This window comes from Chelonia mydas, chromosome 2 (assembly GCF_015237465.2).
Source record: "Chelonia mydas isolate rCheMyd1 chromosome 2, rCheMyd1.pri.v2, whole genome shotgun sequence".
Lineage (NCBI taxonomy): Eukaryota > Metazoa > Chordata > Testudines > Cheloniidae > Chelonia > Chelonia mydas.
This window is the reverse complement of record NC_057850.1, coordinates 196,361,470-196,386,399: the sequence shown is the minus strand read 5'-3', so window position 1 is coordinate 196,386,399 and position 24,930 is coordinate 196,361,470. Positions and strand designations below refer to the sequence as shown.

The window sequence follows — 24,930 nt, the reverse complement described above, 5'->3', positions numbered from 1 at the left end:
GCTGAGGGGAGATACGATTGCTCTCTATAAATATATCAGAGGGATAAATACCAGGGAGGGAGAGGAATTATTTAAGCTCAGTACCAACGTGGACACAAGAACAAATGGATATAAACTGGCCATCAGGAAGTTTAGACTTGAAATTAGACAAAGGTTTCTAACCATCAGAGGAGTGAAGTTCTGGAATAGCCTTCCAAGGGGAGCAGTGGGGCAAAAGACATATCTGGCTTCAAGACTAAGCTTGATAAATTTATGGAGGGGATGGTATGATGGGATAGCCTAAATTAATTGACAAAATGATCTTTGACTATTAGCGGTAAATATGCCCAAAGGCCTGTGATGGGATGTTAGATGGGGTGGGATCTGAGTTACTACAGAGAATTCTTTCCTGGGTGTCTGGCTGGTGAATCTTGCCCACATGCTCAGGGATTAGCTGATTGCCATATTTGGGGTCGGGAAGGAATTTTCCTCCAGGGCAGATTGGAAGAGGCCCTGGCAGTTTTTCGCCTTCCACTGCAGCGTGGGGCACGGATCACTTGCTGGAGGATTCTCTGCACCTTGAAGTCTTTAAACCACAAGTTGAGGACTTCAATAGCTCAGACATAGATGAGGGGTTTGTTACAGGAGTGGATAGGTGAGATTCCGTGGCCTGCCTTGTGCAGGAGGTCGGACTAGATGATCATATTGGTCCCTTCTGACCTTAAAGTCTATGAGTCTGAGTCTAAATGGACCAAATCAAATCCATGATTCATAACTGGTACCACAAAAAGTTACTCTGACTATGAATATATTACTAACACTACATTATTTTAAAGTTAGAGGAAAATATACTATTTCTGCTGTGATGTTAAGTAAAGATTTTTAACAAATAGAGTTTATTGTATTTTTCCTAAATTTAATTTGTGGTGTGCACTGAAGTTAATGATTTGACTAGGATTTTAACATAATTGTATTGAGAAGGCTTTTTCTTTTTTAAAAATAGAAGTTGTCAGGGGGACATTAAGGCGGCACAACGAGCAGATCTGAAAGACTGAGAAAGTAGTTTACCTGTGGAGGACGGCTAGGCGGTGTGCTTATTAGAGGTGCTGGGCCCATAGCAGAGGCTGCATTCAAGCTCCTTTCCCTTTCGTCCTGGTAAATTCGATCTCGTTCGGCTTCTGGCAGCTGCAAGAAGTTCTGCATAGCCCGAAGGTTTACCAGTAAAGACTGTGAGGCGGTCTTGGGGTCCTCTTCCTTTCGGAGGATTTCTGAGAGCAAGCCCTGTAGCAAAAAAGAATGCTGAAGAGTTAGGTTGTGCAATCTTTTGTAAAACATGCTCTGCAAATCCTTTGCTAATCATTCCTTTTTCTTCTCCACTATGTTTAGAACATGAACAGTCAAAGACATTCACACTGCATAGGAATATATTAATGACAATGTAGGTAGTGGAGAAGAGAGCCTCAATTGTATTCTTAATTTTATTAAGCATCTGCTTTACATACAACATAAACTGAATCTGCCTAATTGGTCTCCTTCCTTTTACTGGCTTAACTCACCATGAAATCTTTCACAGTCAGACAATTGCAAGAAGTTAAGAATAAATGAAATCCACATAGTACAGCAGCACTAGAGACTGTGTAGTTCTCGTGCCAGGTAGACAAAGACTGCAGCGAAGCATCAGTTCAATCTGTAGTAATGGAAAGCCATTTCTAGAAACTCAAGCAGCACTTTGAAAATAAGTGATATTTGAAAACTAATCTGAGTGGATTAACAGATAACACTCCTAAAGCACTACTTAATTGATTAAGGCCCATATTTATTACATGTCAGCATTCGCTCCCCCCGTCCCCCAAATACCTGAAGGAATAATCATAATCAATACTAAATGGAATATGAAGGCAATTACGCTGACAAAATGCACAGTTTGGGGTGGGAAAAGAGGGTGTGTAGAAACAGTCTGGTGCAGAGAATGTCTGTGCGCCTCTATAGTTGCCTGACCCTTGGTTGCATCCTCCATTAGTCACAGGAACTGGTAGCCAACCCCCCAGTTATCTGGGATGGGGAAAGAGGCAAATGCAAACCTACACTTAGAGCCCCAACCCCAAGGAATAATTTGGAGGACAAACCTCATGGAATTTTCTTCATCTCTACCCCACTTCTCCTGTGGGCTTTCTTGCAAGTGGCGATGATCCAGTGCGTAATTTTGTAGTTTCTACTCAAGAAGTGAACCAGTATAAAATAGCTGAGTTATAGGCAGAGGTCTTACGGGGAGGGTTGGAAATTAGTCTTTTTTAAAAATGGTTGGAGTCAAAATACACTTACTGTTGGCAATAATTTTCAACAATCATACTTATCTACCTATTTACTAGATCTCTGGATGCTAGAAAAATGACCCAGTGCTAAGAATACTGGTTAGCAATGGGTCCCTCTAAATTTTCCAGTAACTGTTCAGAAAGGTTTAACTGCTATTTGTAGGGTAGACAAAGCCATTTTCAGCACAGTTATAGAAAGTGTGTTTGAGATGTGCTTTTTGTAGCAGTGCTGAAAGGAGTATACACAGGATAAAAAGCAACGCATTTATAACACCAGTTAATTAGCCGGGGCCGGAAGAGAGAGCCACTGCTGACAACCATTATCAACAAGGGGTCATTTGACTGGAGAAGATGAATTTATGAAGAGATATGGATGACAAAATAGCAAGTCTTAGACTTGGTCTATAATAGGAAAGGTTTCTCAGTCTAGCTACAATCAGCAAACTCTCCCAATGCAGACAACTTAAAATGGCAAAAAAAGAATGATAGTTAGTATAACTTATACCAGTTTCCCTGAACGAAATAAACTATAAGCTGGTAAAAAAAAAAAAAAGAAGAAGGGGGAATACTTGTGGCACCTTAGATAAATTTGTTAGTCTCTAAGGCGCCACAAGTACTCCTCGTTTTTTTTGCTGATACAGACTAACATGGCTACCACTCAGACCTATAAGCTGGGATAAACTCTAGGGCTTTTGTTGGTTAGAAATGTTATTTAAAAACCACACCCCAAAAATCAACATTATTATATTCACAAAAGTTTTAAGCGTATAACTGGCCTTCACCATAAACTGTGAAAACACTGAGTTGACATGAGTGGGGGGTTCTAATGAATTGAGCTGAAAGTTCTAGTACATACTGGAATACAGGTGACTACACAAGGTGCATTAACCGAATTGGGAAGTACTATAGCAGTACCTGCCTGCAATACATTGCTTTAGCTGGTACTGCTAGTCCTTCACTTTTCTAAGCACTAAAATTCAGCTAAAAATTGTATGACAAAATATAAACAGGTAAATCCCAATGAGCATACTGTACATCAAACCTAGCACCCTGTCGAATACTGACACTGACAGATTTACCATCCACTTATAACCAGATTTAAAGTGATTTGCCAAGATACAATTTGTAGTGTGCTCTCCTGATATTATACTTCAGGCTGCAGGAAGACTGAAGCTGAACATGCAAAACTGCATTTAATCTGTCAGCCTGAAAGTCCCATTTCCCCCTCCAGTGGAAATGAATTTTCTTAAGACACTACCAAGCCTCATTTTAAAAAAAAAGTTTACAAGTCATCACAAGTATAATTCATTAGTAATTGCACAAAAATGTTCAATAAATATTATCAGTGCTTTCAAAAGCTAATTATGAATTCTTTAAAATGGGAGATAAATGAAAGTGTCTGCCAATATGAACAAAAACATTGCCTGTCTGGCCCCCAGTTCGTCTCCTCTTTGAACGTAATCACTGATTCAAATAGATTTTATCAGCCTTATAGAACTTCAAAGCTCCCAGAAGAAAAATGTGATTTGTTGAAACCTCCCCAAAATATGCAGAACATCCTTGAGTGCTGTTTCCATTACACTGTGCTTAAATCACATGTCCAGGTGGAAGATTATTTGCAAGCTCCACCCACAAGTTTGGATTCCTGCCAAGTAAGTTACAAGCAGACACATTTATCTATGTCGCTCAGTAGCGAGAGGAGAGCTGTCATGATAGCGTAATAGCACCTTTTTACCTTTTACTCAGTAGCGATATGGATAGTGGGCTTTTTCCTTAAATTACACGATGAAGAATTATACGAACATAGTGGCAATTTCGGTTATACTTAAGCAGGCAAATTTTCCTCCACCACATAATTTACAGAACTCAAATTCAATAAAACATTACATGATGGTCCATTACTGTTATCAATTTTGAATAATCCATCTTCATTCTTCATTTTACTGGAAAATAAAGTGTGCCAAAGACAAAATGAAAAAAGGAAAAAAAGCCTAGCAAGGTGATTGGTATAAACTTCAGGTTTTAAAATGACAGTCTGCACTTTGCTGCACCCAAATGGTTTCCCTTTAAAACAGTAATTGCCCAGAATTAGTAGGTGCGTAGTCTTAAATATCCAGAAGCTTTCACATAATTTTTGGTTGTACTCAACCATTTAAAAACTAAAAAGGCATAAACGAATGAATAGCACAAGAAAAGCTGATATTTTAAACAAAATATACATGGATTGAATGGAGGGGAGGAAGAGAAGGTATCCATCAAAAACATTCAGATATGTTCAGAAAAAGAAAATATTTTTTGATTTCTGAACAGAAAGTGACAATCTACATTCAGACATAGCAAAAGCAGCCAATCAAGCCTCTCTTTAGGCAAAGAGCTTTTGTAGATGAGAACAATGTGCTTTGCAGTCACCTTGATACAACAAAACCAGAGTTTAGGCAACGTATGTTATGGTCAAGTGTAAACAAACAAAAAGGCAATCCAAAGTTATGGTTTGAACCATAAGCATGACTAACAGCTTCTTGCTTGAAATGTACAAAGTACTCATTGCTGTACTATACACATGGTTCAACCTATGCCTTAAAGCGAAATGTGTCAGGCTTGTTTGTGGGAACCTAACCTTTGACTTGAACAACTTGTGTGTGTACAGCACTGCAAATCTACTGCATTTTTTGCAATATTTTTAAAATAAGACTATTGAAATGATTGTGCACTACTCTTCACATTGACTACATGTGATTGGCTCTGGGTGGATACACTTTTCAAAAGGAAAAAAGCAGGGCAGACAGCCTCCCATCCATATACACATGGTGTAACGTCTGTGCAGCTACCCTATGCCATTCCCTCTCCTTGCCCCCCAATATAAAGGGTATGGCCAAAGTGCATTGCACTCCAGCAACCCCTAGCAAGTAGGCAGCCCCTTCTGACTGTTATAGACCTGAGACTTCTCTAAAGTACTCCACCCCTGCAAGGTTCAGGGAACCACAACTGACTGGCTCCTCTTCATCTCACCCTCCTCATCTGCGCCCAGTAAGGGATTGGGCTCAGCCTATGTATTTCAGTGGGATATTCTCACTATACAAATGTGTGTTATCTGCATGATGCATTGAATTTAGATGAAAAAAAGTCTGAATACAATCTATTCATTCATTTACAGCTCGTAACTGAAACACAGCTTGGTTTATTTTAGTGTGGCTATCCATGTGCATATATCTGGATAGCCACACTTGGGGTGAAATTCACACAAATTTTGGCTAAATGAACTTCGCATGGGGCACCACAAAGAGGGGCCAAGGGGATGTAATCTACGTCTCTCTCAGCCACTGGGCTAGAATGGCAACTGCTTCTTTTCACATTCCCTTCACAGGGGTTCCTAGCAGCAAAATCACTAGAACCTTAGGCTCACTGTGCACTGAAGCCCACCTTACAGGACAATTGGGAATGTTCAGCAACAGACTGGGGGTTCCACTCTCCTACGCTACTTTAAATCAGAAAGGCAAATGATGTACTGCATATGTAAAGTATGCTAATTTTCACTCCGTTATAGCTTTCTCAACTATTCTCTTTTTACACTTGGCCAAACGTATTCTTAACTGAAAACTACGTATGTACCAACACTGAAGTTTGAAAAAGAAGTTGTTTAATTTTCTCTTGGATAATCAAAAGCATCTGGTCAATTTCTGTATGTAAAAAAACCGCAACACTATCTTCTAAAAATAATGTTTAGATAGTTTAAAAAAACCCTAGCAGATGTAATTTTACCAAATTCCTGTCTCCTATGGACTGGGACCTAGCACAAGCAGTTCTAATCTAAGAAGAATTTTTTCCTGAAAGAAAAATCCCCAGAAAAATGGAGCCAAGTGTTGACCAACCATTCAAGTAATCAGGAATTTCTTCTTTCCTAAAGCATATTTATACCAGTATCACAATGTAATACTGACAGAATTAAAGTCTGTAAGATAAGAAGTGCTGACACCTACACCAGCATGTTTAACCAAAACTGAAGCCCATCCTGAACGCCAGACTGTTATGCTGCATTACTCTCAGTGTATAAGTCATTTCCTTTTTTAACTTCTATACTGAAAATCAAGTTTCTTCTCTCATCTGGGGCCATATCAGACCATCAGTTTTTACACAGAACTCCTAACTGATTTTGGTGAAGTCTTCTGCTTAAAAACTGATGGCATAATATGGTCCCTGGACTGTTTCAGAGAAAGGCTCAAAATATACCTATGACAGTTTTTAAACGTGTCACAGTTAAGCCTGGGTTAGTTTTTAACTCAGAATTTAGTAGCTGGATTTAAACAAACATTTTCACTTTGCACTACTGAAAAATAAAAATAACTATTACATGTACATACACTGTATTCAGAAATAACCTCTGAAAGATGTAATGAATCATAAAGTTCTTCCCCTAAGTCCAGTTAAAGGAGATATATTCTGAATACACTGATTAAAAATAAATATGCTTATCTATAAAATATGGGTTTATATACACAATGTAAACATTAAATGCAGCAGCGACCCTTAAACTTGTCTTTTTTACCTAAGATAACTAGCTAAGGGCCCAGTCTTGCAAACTGTGTGTATGTGTGAAGAACCATTGACTTCAATTGGGCTTTGCAGGGGCACAAGGTAAGGCTTGCATATCTCTCTGCAAGATTCGGGTCTAAGGTTCCCTCAGCATCTGCATTATTTCTTTCTATCTTGTTCCCTACCTTTTCTATATCCAATACCATGCAATATTGTAAATACACAGATAACATAACGGCAAGTATTTAATTAATTAGCTAAGGCAATTTGTAAGATTCCAAGGGCAACTACTGTTTGTTCACTCAAGCAAAGCTGGATGAATGTTTTGGGTTTTTTTGGGGGGGGAGGGGGGTGAAGGAGAGGGAGGAAGGGGGAGAAAGATTCCACCTCTTCTCATTTGACTTTTTAAAACAAGTTCACTTTGACGGTGTTTTCTCCCATTTTGGACCATTTGAGTATATCCTAATGAGTTTATTGGCAACAATATTCCTGGAAACAGTAAATTTTAAACAAATTCCTAATTTGTGTGAGTATTTGCACTGGAAACCTAATTCTAAGATTACACAAATCCAATCACAAAATAAAAATATACTGTACTATATGAGCTAGGTGGTCAATCAAAATTAACCAATTCCAACTTGAATTTCAAATATCAAATACTAAGAATGCATTCGTATACAATCTACAGACTAAAAATTGTGTGCAAAAATTAACTAGCAAATTTTGGAAACACAAATAAACTATTTTTGAAGGGTGGAGGTCTCAAGCTGCTCATGCACGATTCAAACAGAAAGAGGCAAAAACTACTAAATAAATTATTCTCTGAATTATTTGCTCAGCTTTACTTGTAGGCAAGATGGCAGCCCCAGGCCATCATAACTCGAAGCTATTATTTATTTCAATTGGAAATAGTGCCAATAATCAGAAATGTTAAATACTGCAAGTGTGTTAAGTAAAAGCACAATCAAAACCCACACATGCATATTTATTCACACACCTCAACTGACATAGCCTGATCCTACTCAGATACACTCGTCCCACTGAAATAATGTGTAAAAGACCCAATCCTAAAAACCTCAACTACTGCTAAGGATCTAAGGATTCATGTTTAAGAAAAACTACAACCTTATACAGAAATCACAACATAAAACACAGAAGCTATATTTTATCTCAGCTAAAGGAGTTCCTTTTCCTAATTTATAATGGTGGGAAATGGTGCATGGATATAAACCTAATATTAGTGAATTTAAAGTGTACTCTCTTTTTCTTTCTTAAATTACACAAGGAAAGTTAAATCAAAAAAGTTTCACAAAATGTACTTTACTCAGAACATAATTGTTAAATTACACACTGGTCAGATACCTTCCCACTAAGTTTTAAATTTTCAGAATTCCAAGCCAGTTTTTTTCATAGTTCATATTAAGAATATTTTAGCCTGTTAAAATTATAATTTGTTTTGTTATGCTTATTAGATATATTGTCATTTCTTTCATAGTGTGTCTTCATTAAATTTCATGTGGCATAGCATTAAGTTAAAATCTTATAGAAGAAGTTATAGCAGCATTAGCTTCTAAATCAAGTGTAAAAAGCTAACATTAGTGTTGTATCAGCTTTGCTAGAGCTTAAGTTTTTACTGCATTTGACAGCTGCAGTATACACTTTGGTCTGAACACTGGTACTCAGAAAAATTAAATGTTTTAATATGAAGTTTAATTTTAAAAGTAGACACATGGAAAGAGTGGGAGATCTAAAAATTAAAATCCAAATTGATATATAATAAAAAAAATTCTATATCTTTTAGTCGAGGTATGTTTAAAAATTTGGTAGTAGTCACAGAACAAATCTTATCAGGAAAAGAAAATAGTAACAGCCAGTTGGGTGCTGTGGAGGCTAAGTATAGCTAATGACAAAACAGAGTTTGAGAATACATTTGGGATATGGAGCAGCAGAGTCTGCAGTGTGTTGCAGTTAGTTTGTTCAGCATACACATATGCATGATGCGAGACAGAGACAGTGTTAATTGCACAGCTGCATCTTTACAACATAGAAAGGGATTCGGTGAGTGGCTTTGAGCTTGGCTCTGGGTAGAGCTGTTGTGTAGTAATTTCCAAAAGGAGAGAAACCTATCCAAGAATAGCATCTAGAACAAGAGAGGAACAATAAAAGCTGTTTAAGAATGGTGAGAATTTCCACACACTGTGGATAACTTAACGTTTATCTACCAGGTCAACTTAGACACAGATGTACTAGCACAAGCCAGTACTGGTGGCTCCTTCATAGGAGGAAAGTGGGGAGGAAACGAACAAGGTGAGAGATGGAAATGGTGGCAAATACTGAAAAGAACAGAATCTTGCATTAAAAAAACAAACAAACAAAAAAGTCTGACCTGAGTTCTGTTAAAAGCCACACGTGCAAATACTGCCTGTGAAATTCCTGCTCGTTTCAATTCATCACGCACCCACTGGTAGATTTCGGAAGACACCTCTGTGTTGGTTGACACCTGCTGCTCCAACGGCTTGTTCATGGATCTACTGACGGGAGGAGGGTGGTTCAAGTACTGTTGGTTTAAGGACTGCTGGGCTAGAAGTCTGTTCACTGCATACTGCTGGTTCAGCAACTGGGCCATTACCAGCTGCTGATTTACCAACTGAGGGCTAATAGGAGTTGACACAAGTCCAGGGTGCAGGTTTGGGAGTGGGGTCCGAACAGATGGCTGACTGCTATGAGAAAGCTGAACAGGGGATGGAGGCTGTTCAGCTGTGTTCCCTGGGACTGGTTGCTGACCAAAGTTGACATGGTTGGCACCTTGTTGGGATAGTTCAGAAAGACTATCCATTTCAACTAGAGTGAAAAAGAAACATTTAGTTAGACAAAATACCAGTATAGATTAACTGAAAATAGTATTGCTCCTCTCTTTAGAAGAAGGCCTCTTAATTTAGGTTCTGGCTTACTGTATTGTAAGTCCCATAAGAAGTTTAATAGCAACACCATTCCTGTGTAATCTTACATTTCTGGCCTTCAAAGGATGGTGCAGTGAATTAAAAAGAAGAACGAACACACATGCATGGCACACCAGACAGTTGTGTCTAGGATGAACTAGTGGGGATTCAGTAAAACCCTGTCTCATCTGGTCTAAGTATGGCGAGGGAGGATCCTTTCCTGAAGGTATGGACAAGGGGAATGTAAAAGCCACTAAATTAAAAAACAAACAACAAAAACCATGTTTGCAGTGAGGATGCACAGTCATATGGGTCTAAAGCAGGGGTGGGAATCCTATGGCCTGCGGCTCGCCCCGCCACAGTGCGGGAAGCGCCGAGCCTCTGTGCCTCCGGGGACAGAGGAGTTGAACATTTTACAGTTCTCTAAAATAATTCTGTAAATTAAAAAGAAAAGGAGTACTTGTGGCACCTAAGAGACTAATAAATTTATTTGAGCATAAGCTTTCGTGAGCTACAGCTCACTTCATCGGATGCGACTCTGAAACATGTAATTTAAAGGTGCTTTTTATTTGTGTGTGGCCCGCAATTGATTTTTTCTGTGGGTCAATGGCCCGTGATAGAAAATTAGGTTCCCCACTCCTGGTCTAACACATTGTCAATAACCAAGGGCCCAAAAATCAGGAAGCAAAAACTAGATAAAGGGAAGAGATGGAGTACAGGAGAGGGAATGGTGAGCAGTGCTACCCACCTCTAAAGGACTTCAGGGAGGCCCCTCCGTAAGCATGAGCGTGCACAACTCTCGGTGCAGACATGCAAAGCCTAGTCATGGTTGTTACTGGGGAGCAGCCTCACTCTGGCATATGGACCCACTGGCTGCTTGTGTTGCACCCATGAACTTCAACTCCTGCAGAATCTTCCCTACTATATCTACAGGTCCCAGATGGGATGGAGAAGGACAAACAATCTAGACATCCCTGTACCCTGCTAATTCCTCGTTGCTGTATCAATCCTATGGCCTGTTAGACCAGAATAATTTAATATTAAATTATGCTGTTGGACTGTACTGGCACGCAGCATCAGGAGTGGACAAAGGCCACCTATACCTTCCTCATTCCTGAGCTACTCTTCAGCCACGCTCAAGGATCTGGATGAGAGAGAGACTGGGGTAGGGAAGGAGGACAGGCTGCTTTATCTTATAGCCTGCCATGTATCATTGTTTCAGTGCTTGAAGCACAGCTAAACTTTTTTTTACTGGCACCTTCCCCAGACACTCCCTCTGAGCTAGTCACACCTTTTATTCTAACTTCCAGTGCCTCTGTGGACAATTTAGACTCCCTTACAGCTGAGCAGAGTGCATACGTAGCACTGGAACAGTCCAGGTTATATTAAGACTCCTTTAGATTTTATTAAGAGGCCCCCTGCCCCCATCAAACTTTTGGCCAACTTTGATCTGACAGGGCTCCTTTAAACCAGATTTATTTGGAATAGATCTTTGTTCAAAATTTGTTTCATTTACTGGCAATATTTCTAAAGAGGCAAAAAATAAAAATATCAGCGTAAGGAACAAATCCCAGTTTATGAGAAGGGAGAAAAACATATATACGATTTTCACAGTAATTAATATTCTTCATTAACAATTATTCAGCAGATCACCCTCCTGTCAGAGGGGAGTCTATAAGAAGAAATCTGTCCATGGATTCCCTCACACAGATTCCCCTCACACTGTCCTGTCAAGCACGCAGGAAAGACGGGGGTTCTTCTACAAAGAGGCCCCATTTCTCCAAACTCTGGTGAGGACCCACAGCTTACTGTCATCATGGAGCCTCTCTCTAGTTTCACCAGCTACTATGATTTATGAGGAGATGTAGTGTGGACTTTGTGGCTGTATTCCCATTACCCCTGGCTTGCATATTCTGTGGAGATGGCCAAACCCCCTTCTGTGCAGTGGGGAGATTGGCACAAGGATCAGGCCCACTGGCATCAGTATAAGTCTTTCCACAGATCTCAGTGGGCTTTGGATCAAGCCTTAACACAGACCTCAGAGGGGCAATACAGTTTTAGACTCTAAACTTACCGAAAAATCTGACATTGCTGAAGTTAACATTACACAGAAGCTACAAACAAGTTTAAGGAAAGCAGCCTTCTGTTTTCACTAACTGAAAGCAGAGATCAACCCAAGTGTGCCATTCACTTGGAACAGTAATTCAAGCAATTACCACAAAAGTGATGCATTGTCTTCATTACTGCCTTAAGCTATAAAAGGCAAGGAACCCGTTTTGGTAGATGAATGGTTTTGCTTTAAATACTAAAAGCTAGAACATGCTCAAAATTCAAACCAAATTAGACTCCGTTTTCTTCATTCCAAAAACAGTTTGAAAATTATTATGTAGAAGCTGATGTAAAATGCCCACATTTAGATTAATTGATTTAAAAAAACAAACCGTGAAAGACATTTATAAACACATTAAAGAATCAATATATCTCACCAACTAATTTATTATAATCCTATAATATACATGTACACTATAGCCTTACTGTAATCAGAAAAAACTTGTCCCAATAGCTATAACAAGGCCCTTGTCATAATGGACTGAAGTTACATCCCCAGAAGTTACAGCAAGATATAGTTCATTTGTTAATTCATAAGCTTCTTGTAGGAGGAGAGTGATGGAGAGTAGACTACAATTTGTTACAGTAACTACAGACTTGTTACTTTAAAATATAAATTTACCATTTTAGAAAAAAATCCACAAATTCACAATCTTTCACAGTTCTACATAAAGCTTTTTAAAAAAATAAAAATAAATAAATTATTCTAGGCCGTGGTAGGTTTCAGATTTACAAAATGACAACTTTATATCTTATTCCAATTTCCTGCATGTCAGACAAGCCAAGTCAGTTTGGCTGGTTTAATAACAAATATTTATTGAAATTAATTCTCTCATTATATATATACTCCCCGCACCTTCATTAAAAAAAAGCATGCTACATTCATCTTGAAGAGCTCTAGCTTCTTATAGGACTGTGACAGACCTTGACACATGTGTAATGGTATATAGCCACCACCACTGCAACTTTTTTGCTTACCCATCATATCTTTTGCCTTCTTGAAATGTTTATACCACCTTCCAAATTCCTGACATTTTGCTGCTGAGACATTTGCATAGTAAGTGCTGTTCACAATGGAAGAAATCATACTCTGCATGAAAAAGGGGGGGAAAAAATCATCTGTAACACATAGCAGCACAAATTGAGAAAGAGAAATTATTTCAATTGTTGAAACCATAATATTTTTAGAGTCTGAGCACCATCCTGCATTTTTAATCCTTTTGCCCAGAGCTTTAAATTTCTTTAAATCCATTAATCAAGCTTAAAATCATATACCAAATACATTGTAAATGAGAACAAAAAACAAATCCACTGAGAAAATACTAAAGTTATCAACTCTAAGAATCTTAGACCACTAGAGATGAGGTGTGGTTTCAACAGATTAAGAATTAAAATCCTAAATTCTGAAAGTGTCATTTATTAGTACTTCTACTGCTTTCAGCTGAAATTGACCCATCCTAGATCCACACAACACTGCTAAGGATATGCCCATTCCCTTCATGTCACCTGTGTGCAGCCCAGAACCCAGAGAATCATGGGGGGAAATTTAATCCAGAATGAGGTCTTCTGGACTGCAGAAGAGTGGTTTAAAGCAATGCTGCACAAGAGTGGATGCACTCTTCTTAACCAAACAAACTGTTCATAGGGAACAACTTTGAGAAACACTCTCATTGTCAGCTTCAACTCTAGGTACTGTGCCATTAAGTGCTTAATTGTAGGACTGCAGATTAATCATAAAATATACTAAAGAATTTCAGACATTTTAAAATTATTAAACTTAGGATATATTTAGAAAGAAGTTGGTTAGCTAGAAGGAGGTGCCAAATTTTAACCAAATAACCTTTCAATAAAGTGCTGTCTCACAAATCAATCAAGATTGTTTTGCACACTGATGCACTGTTGCAAGTTAAAAATTACACTCAATATAGGCAATATATTTTTGTGATAGGATGTGTGATCAACAAAAAAAATCAGTGAGTGCAATTCCAATAGACTGATGAATTTCAATAGTATTTAATGCGGAAAATAACTACTATTAGCATAACTAAAGGAATTGTCCAGCATATTTAGAACACAATGACTCTCTAGAAGACAAAGCCCTGATTATTAAGTTTCCTTTGCTAGCCTGCATATAACATTTCATTATATTTGTGCTATGGTGAAATCAACGTACAGCATGGGGCCTTTGTTATATGAATTGTAATAACCACTAGCAAAGCCAGTTTGGGGACAAAGGCAGTAAATATTCCTCTAAGTCTGTCTATTACAAACTATTCCTGATCTAACACACACTGGTTATCTTGATTATTGATTCTACTGGAGTCCATTATAAGCATTCATTTTATAACATGCTGTTCAGTAATATGTGAATTTCTTAGATCCCAAAACAGTTATGCTGACATGTTAATAAGGCAAAATATGGAAACCCTACTACAGAAATCCTGTAATGAATGTATCAGACAATTACCACTTTATAGCCATCTTCACGTTTTTCCATAAACCACCAAAAATATATAGTCTTTAAGTGCTTACTATTCCTTTACATTAACCCAGTGTTTTTCAAGTGAACTAGAAATCTATTAAACAGTATAAGGAAATCTTGACAGATCACTATCTACAGCCTGAATCATCTAAAACTAACCTTAACTGAATCCAATTTCTATTTCCAGCACAATGACAATATCATTGATGTCGGATACTACTAAAATTGTGGTTTTAGGTTCCCTTACAGATCTGACCACTCCCCATGGGGACAGCTGGTGCACATGACAACATAAAAAAAAAAAAAAAAAAAATCATGAGTCGCATCTGCAATACATATGAATAAATGAACTGGTTATGGTGCATGTAAAACCTGCCTCTGTACATGCAAAATTGGCAACTTCACAGCCCACTTTGTGTGTGTGCACGTGCATCTTTTGCAGGTGAAATTTAGGTTTTAATTTTTAAAAATCTGGCTCATCTCTGATCTCGTCTCATCTCTCTCTTGCTATGATACAAAAAAGTTAATAATACTTTCAGTGTGCCTCCTGATATTAAAGATGTCTGCCTAAGACTTGCTGTCCTCATCTCCACTTAAATGTCATTCAACTTCATCTCACAATGAAGTTATAATCCTGTGTTTATGACATCACGGTCTGTTACCAAAGAAATAGGATATCATCAGTTCAGCACTGTGACCTCACTGTAGGACCAAACAGAAGGAACTGATAGGCTGAGTGAAAACTCTTGTGTAAACAACATGGGTAAAATTCTGGTCCCTTTGAAGTTAATGGTAAAACTCCCATTGACTTCAGTGAGACCACAATTTCACCTCACAATCTAAGAATTAGCAAGATTGGCAAGGGAAACAGTGAAAGACACGAACAATGTAGTTGTATCTAAAGTTTTCCCAGTCTGAAAGTCCCTCTTTAACAGTGGGCTCTTCGAGAACATTTCACACAAATATGCAAACTACTGTGGTTCATTTGCTAATTCACTTAAGGCAACAGTTTTACAAATCTAGTAAAATGTTCATATCTTGTTAATCCATCAAGAACCTTCACCAAACCTTTTCTTCACTGTTTCCATTCTTGATCTGCCTGTACCATTGTTTTCAGAAGCTCATGGTGTGTCTCTCGGTCTTGGAAGATATTCCCAACATTCTTAAGGGAACCAGAATCTTGATCTTAGGCATACTGAGGTTTCTCCCTCTCAACCACAGGCTACACTACATGCAAAAAGCCCTCAAACTTTGTTAGTGCCTTGTATTTCTCCATGACCAAACAGTCCACAAGTGTTAAACTAGATTGTCTCATGGTCCATGACTGGACCATTTAAAATTCCTTATCCAGATATATCCAATGTACAGCCTATAGCTGTAGATGCTTCCCAAGAACATGGAAGATGAGCTAGCACAACGTGCAGCCTGAATAAATCTCAGACATATTCAAATGCATCACAGTACTCACCCATGATCTGGCCACAGCTTTCACACTTTCTGTGAAAGAAAATTGATAAACCGTATAAGTTGGCCATAGATCTCAAAGTCTTAGAGAACCTCCCACAACCTTATCCTTCGGACCAAGTTGCTTTAGGATCCAAAGTGTCACACACACACAAATACACCACACACACATCCTGCAAGTACATGTACAGTACTTGCAGATCTGTTTTGAGAGTCTGATGAAGAGCCGATCTGAAATGGTGCCACCTTGACAGAATCATAGAATATCAGGGTGGGAAGGGACCTCAGGAGGTCATCTAGTCCAACCCCCTACTCAAAGCAGGACCAATCCCCAATTTTTGCCCCATATCCCTAAATGGCCCCCTTAAGGATTGAACTCACAACCCTGGGTTTAGCAGGCCAAAGCTCAAACCACTGAACTATCCCTCCCCCGCCAAGCCCCACTACTCTGGAAGGATATCATCTGTTGCAGCCTGAGTTTTCTTTTTCAGCCAGATACATGGTTTACAGTTAGGTCTTCCGTAATTGTGGTGGAATAGGGCTAGAATTGGTTCTCAAGTTCAGCTTAGGTTTCCTTAGAACGTAGTTTTAAAAACTGAATCTCATCCCCTCAAAAGGTTAAGTATCATAGATATGATAAATAGGCATGAGGTGCTCTCCAAGAAGTTTCAAGCACTCTCTAGAAAGTAAGTTTTTTATATGTCCATTGCTCTTAAAAAAAAAAAAAAAAGCCAGCGTCAGCCACCTTTTACATTATGATGTTGGAAGCCAATATATGATGTGTTTCACTAGGCAAGAGAAGGAATTTTATGTTTGATTCTCTCTGGTCATTTCAGCTGCCACTGTAGGTACTTTCTGTGAAGTATTCCTTCACTGTTTCCTGTAAGACTGCTCATCAACCAGGTAAAAAACTGGTCAGTTATGACTAAAAATGTATTGTTGTCCTTTTTGCAAAACAACAAAAACAATGTTAATCAGGTTAATTCAATCATCCAAACCAAAACTGTTCATGCTTTCCTGCCAAATCAACCAACCACAGCAAAATCTGTTATCAGTGATTGCTCAGCTTCCAGTCAAAAACACTTAAGCCCCACAGTCCCAAAACTTCCCCAATAATAACCTTAAAATTACTCTTACATAAGACTGAAGCACAGAAAACAACCTCATCAAAGGGTATTTGGGATGCAGTATTTGCACAGAACAAATACATGCTAACAGACTTAGTAGAGGGTTCCAGAGACAACAGTTCCCTTACAGGACTCTGAGCTAGATATTAAGGATTTTTTGGTATGAAATTTCCCCCTCAAAGTGGTATCATAACCAAAACTTATTTAGGCCTTTCTGATTGTTTAACTGAAGGGGGGTTTGGGGGCAGAGAAGCATTTATGAAACTGGTTCATCGGTGTTTAAAGCTTTCAAGCTCTATCAGTGGAGGGGGCAAGGGCTGCAACAACTTATTTACACAATTATCTAAATACGATTAAACAGCTGATGGACAAATATTAAACTGGAAAATGTATAGTCATTTCAGCTTAATGTAATCCTCTTTCTGTAAACACCCAAGATGATTTTTTTCCCAACCAGAACAGTCCTGACATCTCATAAGCCTAAGGGTGAATAGCAAGAGATTGTTTTTGATAGTTATAAATATTCAAAAGACATGCAGACCATCTGCTTTCATAATACAGGTAAAGCAAGACTGAAATGGTGACTGCTGTATAAAAATGGCTCTTTTAACAAAGTCTTCCTCTCCTCGCAAACTATAAAGACAGATGTCAAAAACTGTTTATATAGGGTAATCAGGAGCGTGCAAAATGTAATATTCCTTTTACACACAGTGCTTGCTAAAGAGATTTTTTTTCTTTTTCTTCCCATCTGTGTGTTGCAACACATTTTTACAAGTTAAAAACATTTTTTCAAACAGAGATCCCATGAATACCCAAAAACATGCTATCTGCTTTCTGAATGCTAATTAATTTCAACTAAGGAATCTGCATTTTTTCTGTAGGAAGGAATGTATGCTTTTGAAATGGAGTACTGTAGCGATAGCAGACATTGCAGACTGAACACTAAACAACTTCAATTCTGCACTGTTTTGACACTGGCTATTTTCACAACCTTGTCTTGCATGTAATCTGCATCTGTTAAATTTGGTTTACCATAAATGGAGCACATATAATTCTCTCCCTTTTCAATGGAGTTTTATTTATGTTTTGCCATTTATCAAGCTCTTCAATATAAAGCCTTATAACAATGTAATGATTTTGTCAAGTGGAAAGTAAGATATCTTATCTTCCAAGCAGAATATGAACAGAGCTGCCCATAAACCCCTACAGTCAATTTTCAGAATTGAAACACTAATCTTGACAGTAACCTTTTAATGTATTATATTAATGGTACAGAAGCGTTAAGCACCTTTTTTATAATTCTCAATAAAACGAACATTTACTGAACAATCTGTCAAAGGACTGGCTCCAATTTTTTTTTAAACCAAACTTTTAGAGTTCTATCTATTTTCACTTCCATAAATTCATCACTTTAGATACCTAGATATTTGGCAAGGCAGTATACTTTGCTACCACCACTATAATCTTCCTAACAAATATCCGAACTGTGAATCTCTGTTTCAGTCCCTAGATAAAGTTTAAATGGTGCTTAATTTAAGAACAGAGTACAGCTCTAGATTGGGGGCGGGGGGATTAAAAGAGGAGGAACCGTGCATATCTCAATGTAGAACTTTACCCAAAGGAACTTTATCATAAACAAAACTCACCAACAGTGGAGGACAGTAAGGAAGCTGCTTGGATCAATAAAATAACAGTGGTAGAAATCTCAAACAACATAGTCTGAGTGCAGACTGAGATCTCAGAAGTTACTTTAAGTTCCTGTTGAAATATTATTTAATTAAAACTACAGTTGTGCATATAGGCCCAATCAGGTAAATACATAGTCAGAGACAGTCCATGGCCCCAAGAGTTTACACATCATTTGAGATTATGCCATTCCACACACTTGGAAGATGCAAGCTGGTGCCTGATGTACTGACATACAGATAATAATTCTCTGACACTTACACTAAAACCAGAATTACAAATGCAAAATATCTAGACACCATGAGTTGTTTTTAGGACATGGAATGTTAAACTGGGCTGGTTAACACACACACATACACACCCCTTTAAGACTCTTTATTACCTTGAAATATGAGTGACATAGGAATTTGCTTTGTCATGCCCACTATAAATATGTTGAAGAAAAAAATTAGATGGACAGAGATACATTTCTGATGGTGAGAAGACTGTCTGTGCCTTTGTCAGTGCATATGGATGAAGATTTGACCCCGTACTGTTGCCAAGGTCATGAGAACTATGATGATCTGTAAAGCAAGTGCTGGTCATATAAATTAAAATTGCATGAAGGCGGTCCTAAAAATGATTAAAATGAGGCTTTCCAAAAACTAAAATACCACCCTTGCCCTTCGCACACCTTCTACATCATAGAAGTAATTTAATTTAGACTAGCTCCTCCCCCTTTCCCACTGCTTCTAAAGGCTTTGTCTCCGTACAGAGAGAACTGAAAATTGCCTCTATTATAATGAGGACTGCCACAACCTCTTATTTTGGTAAAAAAAGAATCTGAAGTGTAGAATGAAAAATAAGAATGAACTACAGATTCTTGCATTGCTCTGTCATGTTGTAATGTGAAGATTGGAAATTTACATGACAGAGAAGCAATCTCCCACTCTCCTGATGGATATAAATAAAGCAGAAAAAAAAAAGTCTGCTTTCCAAGATACCAGTCTCATATCCACAGTCTAAAGGCTCAACAATAAATCATTAAAAAATAAAAGGGTAGGTGGGAAATGCTAATTCACACATACCAATTCACAAGAAATGGGGAAACTGGAAATGGCAGAAATCCAAAGGACGCTTTCAGCCATTTTTGTGATTTTTGATGTCTTAGTTTTTGGGTGCCTAACTTGAGTCCCCTTAAAGAGAGCTGATTTTCAAAAAGTGGTGAGCACCCACCCTTTGAAAGTCACCCCTTCCCTTTTAAAATGTCTCAAGTTGAGCACCCATAAATGGAGACACCAAAAGATCAGGAGTCAATCTTGAAATTATTGTCCACTACCTAAAGTCTGTACAAGGGCTTCCAGCAGCAAAGGCTTGAGATTTAAGTGTGCTGCTGACTAGACTCTTCCTGAAATCAACTTGGATAAAATCTGAAAATGACTAAAATAGTGGCAATAGAAAACAGATTCCTAGCTTTATCTCATTGAATGAAAATGGCCTTGTGTTTTCAGAAGTAGAGTCTACATTACTTCATCTGAGAATACTTGACTTCAGCGTTCACCTTCCAGTGACTGTAACTTAAACTTTTGAGTCTCTGGGCTGAGTCTTCCAGCAGGGCAACCCACAAAAAAGGAGGATATGGATAGCGAAAGGTGCTTGAGCTACTATCCATTTCAGATCAGCAACCCTGGCTCTCAAAGGCAACTTGGTTAAGCAATTAAGATTAAATTTGCTGTTTGCCTGCATGGTGCTCTCAGGTCTTCAGGCATAAGAGGAAAAGAAGGGAACATAAACAGAAAACTGCAGGTGAAGGGTACTGAGAACATATCTATTGCTAGAGCTAGCACACACTTGTACGAGCAGAAGACATGGGACACCTGATGTCAAAGTCTGGAGTCTCCACAGACTGTTCTGTTAAGACATTGAAAAACTGAGCATTCCTTATTTTTATCTTTGCCTTATCCAATTCTCTTTTCCATTCAATCTTCTTGCTAGATGAACTGCATTTACCTGTGACAGTTCTGTTCTTAGGAGGATAGGATACCTCTGACTTCCTAATTGACTTTCAAATTCCTGGTTCCATCTTTTTTTTTTTTCCCAGGTATGACATGACTAAGGTTTTATTGGTACAAATCATTTGTCAGAAAGGAGAGTCCTTTTGCAATTAGTTAATTAAAGACTGCTTTGAGTATCCAAAAACTGTATATTCCTTCCTGCAGAAAGACTTACTTTTCTCTCTACAGATTGAGAGCACATGAGCCCTGACCATCTGCTGTGGTAATTCTCCAGTTTGGTTCCAGTAAAGGGGCTCCTGAAAGTTGCACAATATTGTCCACCAAATTAAGAAAGATTTCCTTGCTAGGGATTATGACACGTTTTTTCAGCAAGTCCTTTCTCTGGTTCCACTGTTCTGCTAGGCAAGGCACCAGTTGTTTGGCATGAAGCTGAGCCCTAAGGCACAATGTCCAGACAAGAAGTCATCAGACTGAGTATCATTAATGATGGTCTTGCAAAATTCATTTTGGTGTTCAGGATCAAATCTTTCTTTGATCTACTCTCCTATGTAAATAGAATAGATTTTTAAAGCCAGAAGGGGCCATTATGATCATCTAATCTGGCTTCCAACATAAAGCTGTTCACAGAATTTCACTCAGCAATTTCTGAATCTATCCCAACAACTTGTGGTTAAACTACAGCATATTTCTTTCTAACTTTCAGAAAGACCTCCAATTTTAATTTTAAGACTTCAAGACATGGAAAATGTATAACATCTCTTGATAATCTGATCCACTGGTTAGCTACCCTTACTGTTAAAAATCTGTCTGATTTCTCAGTTTGAACTTTGCTGACTTCAACTTTCAGCCACTGGATATTGTTATGTCTTTGATGGCTAGAAAAAAAAAGCCTTCTAGCATCCTATCTTCTCCCTGTGAAGTTACAGAGACTAAGTCACCTCTTAACCTTCTCTTCAAAAGTCTAAACAGGTGCAATAAGAGACTAAAGGAGCTCATCCAAGAAATGTTTACCAGACGACCAATCCATTTTGCAGCTCTTCTCTCAACTATTTCCAATTTTTCACATCCTTTTAAAAAGTATGCACACCAGACGTAGACACAATATTCCAGTAGTGGTCTAACGGATACCGTATAAAAAGGTAACTTCACCTCCTTACTCCTGTAAGTAACTTGCGTGTTGATACATCCAAGCAGTCAAAGCAGGGACTGCTGCACTGGGTGTGTGTATAAAATGGGACCCCCTTTCCCTTCAGCACCTTTTTGGACCCAGAACTGTGAGGGGAAAACCCTCCCCCATCCTCTGGGGGCACTCGGACCCAGCTGGTTGCTTCTTCCAGTCACATGGCCTTGCAGAAAATCTGTGGGGAGGAACCAGCCAGAGACTCCAGCCCATAGGAACAGTTGTAGAAGCAGGGACCTTTGGACATCCAGAGAAGTTTCTACAGAACTTTCTCTGCCCTGCCCTGATGGGCTATTTCCCCCAACTCTCTCTCTGTCTCTTCATCTCAATTTCACTCCTCATCTGCCCCTCAGACTCTCTTCCCCACTGCCCTGTCGCCTGCCCACCCTTCCCTTCCATGTCCCCTCTCCTTTCAACTTTCTTTAAATTTAGCTTAGCCCCTCTTAACTAAACCCACCTAGAAAAAAAAAGGTGGAACATGCCACTTACCACCATCACACAGCTGATTCTGCTTGTGGCTTAAACTCTTTCCATTCTCCACCCTGCGTGTCTGTCTTGTCTATTTAGAGTGTAAACTCTGGGAAGGCAGGGATCATCTGCTATTCTGTGTTGGTACAGCGCCTAGCAAAATAGGGGCCCAGTCGTGGCTGGATTTTTTTTGGCATTACCCACAATAAACCTGATTATTAATCATGTTAGAGAGATAAGGTGTGTCAGATGACATCTTTGGCTGGTGAAAAGGACAAGCTTCCAATATTACCCAGAGCTCTTCTTCAAGTCTCTTCTCTGGGCAAGCTTGAAAGTTTGTTGCTCTCACCAACAGAAGTAGGTCCAATAAAAGACACTACCTCACTCACCTTGTCTCTGTACTGTCCTGGAACCAACACGGCTACAACAGCACTGCATACAATAATCATATTAGGCTTTTTTCCACAGCACCACATAAGGCGTTAGTGTTCAGTTTATCTATAGTGACCCTAAATCAGACAATGCCCCATTCATTTAGTATATTTAGCTCTATGGAGGAAGAATGGGATGAATGACTCTGTCCTTTCCGCCAAAATGGACTCTAAAGTGCACTAGGGTCTGAACAAGAGGCATCGAGCCCTTTTTGAAGTTTTCAATGAATCTGAGACTAAAATGTTTAAAGTTCATTTATCAAGTGCTAACGGATTTTGATGGATAAAATGAAGATTTCATTAAGCAGTTCTCTAGTAGAGCAAGTTACGCACGGTCTCTCCCCATGATGCTAGCTTTAGCAATGAGAGGTTTTTTTTTAAAAAAAAAAGTCCAACTACACTGGAAAGATCCAATATCCTGTCCAGTTTTGTAAACATTAAGACAAATCTCATTGATTTTTGATAACTGCTTGTCATAGTGATATCCATATTGATGATCTGTTGATTCAAAGAAATCCCTTGGCTCTGCTGCAACAATTACTTCCTGGAGAAAATCTACATTTTTAATTCCTTGTATACCATTAACTGATGGTTTGGGTTTCACCACACATGTGGCTCCTTTTGTTTTTGTTGAACAAAAAATGGGGAATATACCCCTGAAAACTTCTGGAGTTCCTGGTACTGGAAAAGACATTTGAATTCACTGTAAGGTACATTCAGAAAACACACCTGAGAACAGAGCTGTGTTTGGCCCATCTACTTTTAGAGGATATTTTGACACATGGGAACACACAGTTTTGGGAGAGGGATATAGTATTTTAAAAAATATATCCTAACAAGACATACTTTTCCATGGCAAGCACTAGCCAGGTTGAGAGAGAGATTTATTCCTCCTCGCCCCAGAAAAGATGTTAGTAGTGAGGGTCTTAGCAGAAGTTTCACTGTCCTTTCTCATCATTGAGTCCATTTTTTCTATTGATAATCTCCTTCAGAGCCACAATATCTTTTAAAGATATGGATCCTTTTTAGCAAACTAGGCCACATCAAGATCACACAAAAGCACATTACCCTACTCTGAGAAATAACTCTTCTCAAGCTTGTAATGTTTTGAGACTCTGGATATATTATGTTTAGAGTTAGGGAACTTGTCAGAATTAAGTATTCTCTAGACTCTCATATATGAGGAGAGCCTTTTATGTCTTCTCACCCTTGGGGAAGACAGATTTCTTTAGCTTGTTTATTCCAAGATTTGGAGGGAGACAGGTCTCAGGCTGCTGCCAAGTGTTTGAGGTTTACTCACTGTGCTCAGGACTGAAAAACCTGTCCTCCAATAAATGCTGCAAGGCATCAAAGGAATTTGATACTTATTTTTCCATTGAGAAGTCATCCAAGGAAGTAGACAGAGACCTCACCCTTCCCCTAGCATTTATTTTGAGGAGACAAGGTGGGAAGTGAAGAGGAAACTCTACATCACTTTTTTTTTTTTAAATGAAGCTTTGTAAGAGAGTTTGCTTGCAGGTTTCAGAACCTGCAAAAAAATCCCCCCTCATCCTCTCAAATAATCCTCAGTGAGCATTCAAGTCAGAGTTGAGATCAATCTGACAAGGAAGGAAGGATTTGGTCCGTCAAAGCCAGAAGTGCTTATCTCTCTGTGTAGCCATTCAAGAAGTGGGTCTCACTGTGCTTTCATTCCTGTCAGGTGTAAAGGATTATTATGAGTCCAATTCCTTTTCTTCAAACAAGACTGTCATAACTTAGACCCCCATCACAGAACTCTGCCTAAAGGGCAGAGGATGCAGTTAATACACTTGGGTTAGTTGGGCACCTTTCTTCTATATGCTGGTAGCATTTTGTAGGGGTGAAAAAAAAAAAATCAGAAAAATGTGTCACAAACTGAGAAAAAACAGCCATGTCTATTTAAAGTCAGGGCAAAATGGACACCGTTAGTGCAGCAAGAGACAAGAAACATCTGATGGATCAGATTTATCTGTCCACTTGCCTTTTAAAGAGGACTTAGGTTGGCTGTCCAGATAAGAGCTCTTTAATGGACAGAAATGAACTTCATTTTAATTCCTAAACTGACACTTCACAATACACAAGTTTACCACATAATTTGGAAAAATTCTTTACCACTAGCAACTTCCTGAGGAAAAGCAACACGAGGACCAGAAAGGCATTAGTGTGGCAGATGTAACTGACCTGCACAGGCAAAGAGAACGAGCAAGTCAC

General features: G+C 38.7%; 1 protein-coding gene across 39 annotated transcripts in view; it reads right to left on the bottom strand.

The window, feature by feature from the left end:
* Nucleotides 1-24,930, bottom strand: part of SATB1 (SATB homeobox 1) — a 108,416-nt gene that overhangs the window by 44,193 nt on the left and 39,293 nt on the right. For 21 of the 39 annotated variants that reach the window (XM_043540962.1, XM_043540966.1, XM_043540954.1 and 18 more), the window contains 3 exons: nt 12,848-12,959; nt 9,208-9,662; nt 1,048-1,260 (listed from right to left, as the gene is read on the bottom strand). In XM_043540962.1, the coding sequence (XP_043396897.1) occupies nt 1,048-1,260; nt 9,208-9,662; nt 12,848-12,959 (780 nt within the window). Of the gene's footprint in view, nt 1-1,047; nt 1,261-9,207; nt 9,663-12,847; nt 12,960-15,819; nt 15,849-18,588; nt 18,701-24,930 lie in introns of all 39 variants that reach the window. The other 18 variants (XM_037890444.2, XM_043540947.1, XM_043540948.1 and 15 more) reach the window with 1 other exon arrangement.